Source organism: Oncorhynchus mykiss, chromosome 17, assembly GCF_057628025.1.
Source record: "Oncorhynchus mykiss isolate SJ-2025 chromosome 17, ASM5762802v1, whole genome shotgun sequence".
Lineage (NCBI taxonomy): Eukaryota > Metazoa > Chordata > Actinopteri > Salmoniformes > Salmonidae > Oncorhynchus > Oncorhynchus mykiss.
This window is the reverse complement of record NC_143038.1, coordinates 25,273,062-25,281,956: the sequence shown is the minus strand read 5'-3', so window position 1 is coordinate 25,281,956 and position 8,895 is coordinate 25,273,062. Positions and strand designations below refer to the sequence as shown.

The 8,895-nt window shown below is 40.4% G+C and overlaps 1 protein-coding gene across 1 annotated transcript; it reads left to right on the top strand.

The window, feature by feature from the left end:
• The first annotated feature begins 813 nt into the window (after window positions 1-813).
• LOC110493841 (growth/differentiation factor 5) lies at window positions 814-7,557 on the top strand. Its single transcript, XM_021568352.3, has 2 exons — window positions 814-1,871; window positions 3,768-7,557. The coding sequence occupies exons 1-2, from the start codon at window positions 1,118-1,120 to the stop codon at window positions 4,628-4,630; spliced, it is 1,617 nt and encodes a 538-aa protein (XP_021424027.1). The 5' UTR covers window positions 814-1,117; the 3' UTR covers window positions 4,631-7,557.
• The last annotated feature ends 1,338 nt before the right edge of the window (window positions 7,558-8,895 follow it).

Here is an 8,895-nt window from a genome sequence, read left to right as displayed (position 1 = left end):
CAGTCTCTTCTGCCAACTTCTGTCAGTAGTGTCAGAACACTCTGTAGCCCCGGAAGGTCCCAGGTACTAGTTGGAAAAAATGAATGGAAGTATATGAATATAGTTTAGTGCCTAAAATAAGAGGATAAATACATGTAAACAAAAACAGCTTCCTGATATTTTTTATATCTCTCAGATATAGGACAGACACATCAGAACAAACTTCCTTTCGTTTGTTTTACTATCTGTTGTACCGTGTAGTGAATCTGTTATTCGATGCGTTTCTATTGGCTAATAGTAGTAATGCCAAACTCAATGTTTCATTCAGTTTATTTTTATATATTTTGTTTCGATAGGGCTTAGACTTGAGGGTTAAGCTCTAGAGCAGGCTGAATAAATAGAATAATAGACTATGTACGACTTGCCTTCAGCCAGCACACCTAATAATATGAGTATGTAAGAAATCTAGTGATTTTCCTTCAGCAAGCACACCTAATAATGAGTATGTAAGAAATCTAGTGCTTTTCCTTCAGCAAGCACACCTAATAATATGAGTATGTAAGAAATCTAGTGCTTTTCCTTCAGCAAGCACACCTAATAATAAATATGTATGAAATCTAGAGTTGTGCTTTGCTTTCAGCAAGCGCACCTAATTAAACTGGTTAATGTTGGAATTCCTTTTCCAATTCCTGAGTTCAGGTTTGTAGATATTTCAGAGCACCTGCAGGGTTATGTGTGTGAAATATTTTCACAGGAAGGGGTTCAACTTTGAGAGAAAAAAACTGCGGTAGCATTACGCCATTCTTCCCTCTTGGAAAAAAATGGGATTTAAACAAGGTTCTGACAAGATATCTAGCAGAACAGTTGGAGTTTAACGAAGTCAAGTTTCCTCTCAATGCAAACCTTTTTGGACAACTGTTGGCTATATTGGAAACCAAGACCAGCAACAGGACATTTGCATCACTATGGTACTGAATAGCGGATCTGGGAGTAACGGTTTGTATAGTGTATTTTACCATAGAATACTAAATTATAGTCCACATTTTCACTATTCCAAACTTGTTCATGTGTACTTATTTCATACGGGAAAAGCCTGTGCGCATTTCTCCCTGGCAAACATTCAAAGGAAGATCAGAGGATGAAAGTCCTGAAACGTCTCCCTCTTTTATTGGGGTGTTGGACTCTCTTATACCTGGAATTTATCCCAGTGTCACTGAGCCATACCGGGACGGCACAGCGCGCAACCGAGAGCCGAGGCAAGGAGCACGCAGGCGGAGCAGGTAAAGAAGCCAACCCGGGAATCACCTCAACTGCCAGGTCTACGGTAGGAAACTACGGCGTAGCGGGTTGGAAGTCTCCGAGCGCTGCGAGGATCACGCGCATTAGGACAGGACCCCCGCTGATAAAGGGCGAGGCAGCCAAAGCAAAAGCTGTAACATCAGTGTCATCACCACACGGCGTAACGGCGAGTAGTGTTAGTGGAACTATCCATTTGGGACGCAAGGAGTCTGCGCGCTCTTGGGTACCCGACGGGGATGCTACCAACGCAGCTGCTGTGCCTGCTCTCATGGCGTTGAACGTGCAAACACGCAAAGGCGGAGATACGCCCAGACAGAGTAAAGGAAAGACGTTCCCCAGAGTTGCAACATCAGCACGAACTGGACAGCATAGAGTCATTGCTGTGCAAAAATACAGCGCTCCGTTAGCCCAAAGGAGTGCCAAAGCACCGGGCAAACTGAGCGACAGAGACCTTCCGAAGCACCCATTGGTGACTCCGCACGACTACATGTTGTCACTGTATTGGTCACTATCCACAGGAGAGGTGAACACCAGCGTTTTGCACGAGGCTGGCATGGCCAACACCATCACCAGCTTTGTGGATAAAGGACAAGGTACACTTTTGATGCCATAAAAACAATGAGTGCTATTTAAACAAATTGTCTTATAATAAACGTTACAAAATCTGCATTACTGCTTGCAATGTCACAATGGCTTATCCGTTATGGATCAATGGTCCAATAAAGTAGCTGTTTATTTCTGCCAAAGAAAATAGAATCATTATGAAGACTGAGGCTAAATTCTGAATATGCTTACTTATCTTTAAAATGTAGCATTTTGTTAATTTTTTTAAGAAAACACAACCAGGAGACCAGGTCTCTGAATCAATTGGAGCTGTATGCCTATGCTCATCAAACCAGCCTCTCTATTAGAGAGGTAAAGTCAAACTGAAAAAGCAAACTTGAAGCTCAAGTCAAAAGGTTCCCTTGCTTGTGTAATGTGGCCCAACATAGGTTTCTGGCTGTTTGACATAATACTTTTTTTTTTTACCTTGGTCATGGGTCTGTCACACTCTCAGTAGCCATCTGCATAGCCATTCCATCAGTGATTTGCAGCCTCTAAAGTGTAAATAGATAGACCATCGGGCTTCAAGTGAAATTAATGGCCTCAATGTAATATTTTCTTTAGTGTGTAAAACTTTTTAAAATGATGTTTAAATGACATTGGTTAAATATTTCTAGCTGCTAAAGATTTACATGTAAAGCACTTAATGTACTTTTAATTTGTACTTTTTGTTTAACGTGTCCTCAGCAAATTGTTGGTGACCTTCATATCGGCTGAACCGCTTAGAAATTACAGGGTACCAAAAGTATAGGGACAAATTCACTCATATGTGTATTAAAGTAGTCAAACATTTTATATTTAGTCCCATATTCTTAGCACGCAATGATCACATCAAGCTTGTGACTCTACAAACATGTTGGATGCATTTTCTGTTTGTTTTGTTTGTGTTTCAGATTATTTTGTGCCGAATAGAAATTAATGGTAAATAACGTATTGTTTCATTTTGGTGTCACTTTTATAGTAGAAAATATGTTCATAAACACTTATACATGACTGTGGATTCTACCATGATTATGGATAGTCCTGAATAAATTGTGAATAATGATGAGTGATAAAGTTATCATACTCTCCAAAAATGCTGACCTCCCCTGTTATTGTGAAGGTGAGAGGTTGTCTTTGGTGTATGATATTTGTGCGTTTAACTTTCTCACTCATCATTATTCACGATTCTATCAGGACTCTGAAACACTACCAAAACAAACAGCAAATGCATCCAACAAGTTTGTAGTCTCAAGCTTGATGTAATCATTGCGTGCTAGGAATATGGGACCAAATACTAAACTTTTGACACATTAGTTAATTTGTCTCAATAATTTTGGTCCCCTAAAATGAGGGGACTATGTACAAAAAGTGCTATCATTTCTAAATGGTTCACCCGAGATGGAAGAAAACACCCTCAACTTAAAGCTGACAGTCTGCACTTTCAAATCCAAAGTGCTGCACCACAAAGCCAAACAACAAAAAATGTGTCACCCTCCCAATACTTGTGTAGTTCACCGTAGGTTTTAAAAAAAAATCTCAGGTGAGGCTCCTAAACCCAGAAGGCACTCCACCCATTCTCTATCTTTTGTATTGTTCCGGTGATTTTTGGTCCACTCTTAGCAAATGCCATATTACGTAGTGGTAGGTCCACTGGTAAACAGCTGCATTTCGACATTAATTGTCTGATTATACTTCAATGTGGTCTGTAGTCTGCAAATGTCTGGTTTTAATGTACTTTCGAACGCATACTGTTCCTGGATCAAAATCCTGGCTTTCATTTGTATATGGCCATGCTTTCCCTCACCAAAAACAAAGAAAACAGTACCTTACCTCCTGTGCGTTACCTGAGAAGCCACATTAGCACATTTTATTCTTACCCTTGACTCTGTCACCTTCTTTTACAGATGACCGTCTTCTCCAGCTGAGAAGACAGAAGTATAACTTCAACATCAGTTCCCTGGAGGAGGAGGGGTTACTGGGTGCCGAGCTGCGCATTCTCAGGAAAAGACTGGCCGACCCACGCAAAGCACTTTCTACTGACAGAGTTTTCTGCCTGAAGCTTTTCACCTGTGCAGCAGGTAAGCAGAAAGCGACACTGCTCCAAACTCGAACCATCGAGGACCACAATACGCCCAAATGGGAAGTATTTGACATTTGGAAACTATTCAAGAATTTCCACAACACCGTCCAGCTTTGTTTCGAGCTGGAGGCCTTGGAACGAGGCCGCCCAGTGGACCTCAGGGCAATGGGCTTCAGTCGTCTGGGCAGGCAGACCAAAGAGAAGGCCTTTTTCCTCGTGTTCGGACGCACCAAGAAACGCGACTTGTTCTACAGCGAGATCAAAGCCCGGTCGGGCCACGACAACAAGACTGTGTACGAGTACCTGTTCACCCAGCGCCGTATGCGCCGAGCCCCCACCACCCGTGGCAAGAAACTGGCCAAGAACCCCAAGCCTCGTTGCCACAGGAAGCAGCTACATGTCAACTTCAAGGAGATGGGTTGGGATGATTGGATCATTGCCCCACTGGAGTATGAGGCCTACCACTGCGACGGGGTGTGCGACTTCCCCATCCGCTCGCACCTCGAGCCCACCAACCACGCCATCATCCAGACGCTCATGAACTCCATGGACCCTGACTCGACTCCGCCCACCTGCTGCGTGCCCACTCGCCTCAGCCCGATCAGCATCCTCTACATTGACTCAGCCAATAACGTGGTTTACAAACAGTACGAGGACATGGTGGTGGAGTCCTGTGGCTGCAGGTAGCAATGGACAAAGGATTCACCTGAGACCTTGGTTTTATAGTTCAGCCAGAACCCTACAAGTCAATGGGACTGAGTTTTATTTTTGGAGTAAACAGATTGGTTAATAGTTGTTAGGGAAATATACTTTGAAAGCAATTGACATGAAACTAATAACACAAATCACTTCCTGAGACCTTATTTCTGGAGGTGGTTAAGGAATAATATGTACGTATCCAATGATGATTTGGCAAGAGATGTGAAACTGTTTCACTACATTGATCTTCCCAATCAAAGGCTATTTTCGCATCGTATGAATTGATGTAAATGTTTGCTTTTCATAGTGATGCACAAACATGTCAATCACTTTACTGGTCACAGTTTGAACACATTGCTCATTGTTAGGTTAGGATCAAGGAAACTATTTCTTGTATCACAGACCATTTTAATGTATCTCACTGTTATGTTAAAAGTTACATCGCTTTGAACTGCTGTTCCGTGACATCACTTGTTGGATACCTTCACACCTATCTCACTGCCCCTTGTAAAATCACTTGAAACATTGGATGAGAACATCTGCATGCATTCCTGTCAAAATGACTTGTTTCTCTTGGAGCAATATGATGTAGACTGACCAGTTCCTTTTATTGAAATGGCAATACCATTGGCATGTGCACATCTCAAACTGAACTGGTGGGGTTTGGGAAAGGTCATAAATGGTGTTGCACACAAATAATATCTAACAGCTTACAAATCCCATTGAAGAATTAAAAGCCCATTGATGAAATGTCAAAGATACTTTGAATTTAAGACATGTAAGGCATTGTCACCTTCCACTGAGTTGTTTGTATTCATACAGTGCATTGAAAGTATATTTCGATACAGATACACAATTACAGTACTTTTAAAATATCTGTCCACTGTTCCAGATTTCTATGAAATATTTACCAAAAATGAATTACAATATATATTTAAAAGAAGGATGTTAAAAATCTGCTTTTCTCTGTGCTCCTGTTTGGCCTTAGTATAAACAACAGATTGGTTTGAACGTATACCACTTTAAAAAAGCTGATTTGCCAGCTCAGCCAATGAGACGCTCATATACTTGGATATTCAAATTCGCTACCAACTCCACCTGGGGCAGGGCTGCATGCACTGCCTAGCAGTCTTGCCTTTAATTCTCTTTTTTTTTACCGAAGGCATGCTGCCTGTAGTCAAATAGTAGACTTTGGATGGATTCAGGATTTTAAACACACGATGGAACTACTACACTTTACTATAACAGCAAACTCACGTAAACTCGTACATCGCCTTGGTCCGTACAATTGCCCTTATTTTTGCGCCCCAAAAACGTAATACTTCCAAATCAACTTTAATGTCAATACCATTGTAAAGCACAATTTCTCCCATTTCTATTACATTACATGACCTAAACACTGCCCGTTTCTGCATAATTCAAGCAAGCAATGAGCCCTGTCGGGTCTTTTTCTAAATGGCGGGTGGGGAAGCGAAACTAATGCGTGATAGTGAGAAGGAGAGATGTCGTGTGGGAAAATTACTTTTTTTCACTCGATCTGTCCAACTTATCACCTTATCGCCTCTAAAATGTAAATAAAACACTACAAAGAGTTTATCTAACGTGTCATTCCATACCTATTTGAAGGTTTGTGTCGAATTTGAATCGGGTTTTTAGGGCGGTGCTAAAGTGATCTTAGAAGTAAACAGCGGCTTTGAGAATGATGATCGCATGATGACGCAAAAAATGACTAGGTATCCCCCTTACCCCCATCACTGTCCATTTCTTGTTTTTAAATGGTGAGAGAAGTGCTACACCTGGTGGAGAGAGATTGTAAGACAGAAATAGTTGCTTTATACGTGCTGTACGTTACAACATGACACGCCACGATGTAACAGAGGGTCCGTTTTTTTAAACTTTTCTCCAATACTATAGAACCATTACCATGTCAATCAACGCTTGAATAGAAACCTAGTTCACACCCCCGATTTTGAAGTCACAGTCGCTACAGTTCCATTAGTTTTCTTTGTAGCCTCGTTTGAATGTTGCGGTTGCGCACATTTGTACGGAATGGGGTGAGTTTACTAGCTAGACAACAAGTCGTGATTGGTAGGAGCTCAGCCAGCTAAGTAAATAACTGCTGCTACATATATTAGTCAACAACAGCTTTCCTCTTGACATCCAACTTTTAGTTATAAACCACAAAATGTCAAATAGAAGTGAATGGTGTTGTGTGGAGGATCTGCTTTGGCTTGCTTTAGTATTGGCTAGCCATCTAGCTAATCTATCCTCGATAGCTAACGTTAGCATGCTAGCTTACTGCTTCAAAATAGCCAGCAGGCCAAATATTACAAACCACATAATTTGAAATAGAAGTGACTGGCGAGATTGTTGTTGTATAGGCTTTATCCTTTTTGCTAACACTAACTGTGGATTGTTTGGCTTGCTAGCTAGCGTGTGTGCCCTCCTGAGCATGTGTCACCCCTTGTCTCCTTCTCCCCACCAGATCATTTTTGGGGGGTGTGGGTAGGAAAAAGCTGCTGGACCAATCACAATTGAGCCTGTCCCTGCCAAGGATGATGTCCTTCTCCAAGCAAATTTCAAGCATCTTTTAAAATGGTTTGTTTCAAAAACACGTTTGAGATGGTGTTTTACCGAGTGGGTTTTCTATAATTTATGCGTTGGCCACGACTACAAGTAAAGGATGAGTCAACAACATTATTTGGGTATGACCAAACAGAATATGAGCTTTTAAAAATGTCCACTGGGCAGTTTCTTTTAAGATGTACACTTCAAATAGATAAAAATATATATATATTATTCTGATTTTGAATGAAATGATCCCATGTTTGTAAATAAATGTAGATCATGACTTTGTGGGAATGTTTGTTTGCAACTGAAATTTATTGTGAATTAAATAAATTTCTTTGAAGTTGCCTTTGTTAAGTGTTTACATCAACACACCAAGCTTAGCCTACAAATAATGATGCAGTAACATTTTATTTATAGATTGCAATTGTATTCCAGCAGCAGTTAAACACTAAGGTTGTTTTGGGCACCTGAAATAATGTCCCTTCACAGCTCGGGTCTGAAATCACGTTTCAATAACAACATTGATAGCAGACCTAAGCACACATGGAGCCAGGAAAGGAATATGCAAGTGACTGATCTAAAGCTTATATTATACATTGACAGGTTTCTAGTGACTTAATGTATGAGAGTTGAAAATAACAAATAAAAAAAAACAATTCACTTTTACAATACAATGTGTCTTTTGAACTCGTTGAAGGAATGAATTTAGACATGCAGTAAACAGTTGGAAAAATAACGTTCCCAAAGTAAACCGCCTATTTCTCAGGACCAGACGCTAGAATATGCATATAATTGACAGCTTAGGATAGAAAACACTCTAAAGTTTCCAAAACTGTCAAAATATTGTCTGTGAGTATAACAGAACTGATATTGCAAGCGAAAGCCTAAGAACAATCCAATCAGGAGGTGACTCATGTTTTGAAACCGTTGTCTTCCTATGCACCCCTATTGGCCACTGAAAGGGATATCAACCAGATTCCCTCAGATTTTTCTGAGGCTTCCCTATAAGGTGTCTACAGCATTGTGACGTAGTTTCACGCCTTTATGTTGAAGAATGAGCGTAAACGATGACAATGCGTAAGTGGCCAGCTGAGGGCTCTCTTGCGTAAAAGACAGATGTAGTCATTTTTCCTCTCGCTCCTACTGAAAAGCCAATTGCCCCGGTTGATATATTATCGAATTGATATTTGAAAAACACCTTGAGGATTGATTATAAAAAATGTTTGCCATGTTTCTGTCGATATTATGGATATAATTATATATTTTTTTTTTCGGCGTTTGTGACCGCTATTTCCGGTGGATTTCTCAACACAACATGACAAACAAGAGGAATTTTGGGTATAAAAATTATCTTTATGGAACAAAAGGAACATTTGCTGTCTAACTGGGAGTCTCGTCAGTGAAAACAGCCGAAGATCAAAGGTAAACGGTTAATTTGATTGCTTTTCTGATTTGTGACCAAGCTTCCTGCTGCTAGCTGGACATAATGCTATGCTAGGCTATCAATAAACTTACAAACGCTTGTCTTGCTTTGGCTGTAAAGCATAATTTCAAAATCTGAGATGACAGGGTGATTAACAAAAGGCTAAGCTGTGTTTCACTGTATTTCACTTGTGATTTCATGAATACGAATATTTTCTTGTAATATTTTTTGACCTATGCTAATTAGTGTAGTTGATGAC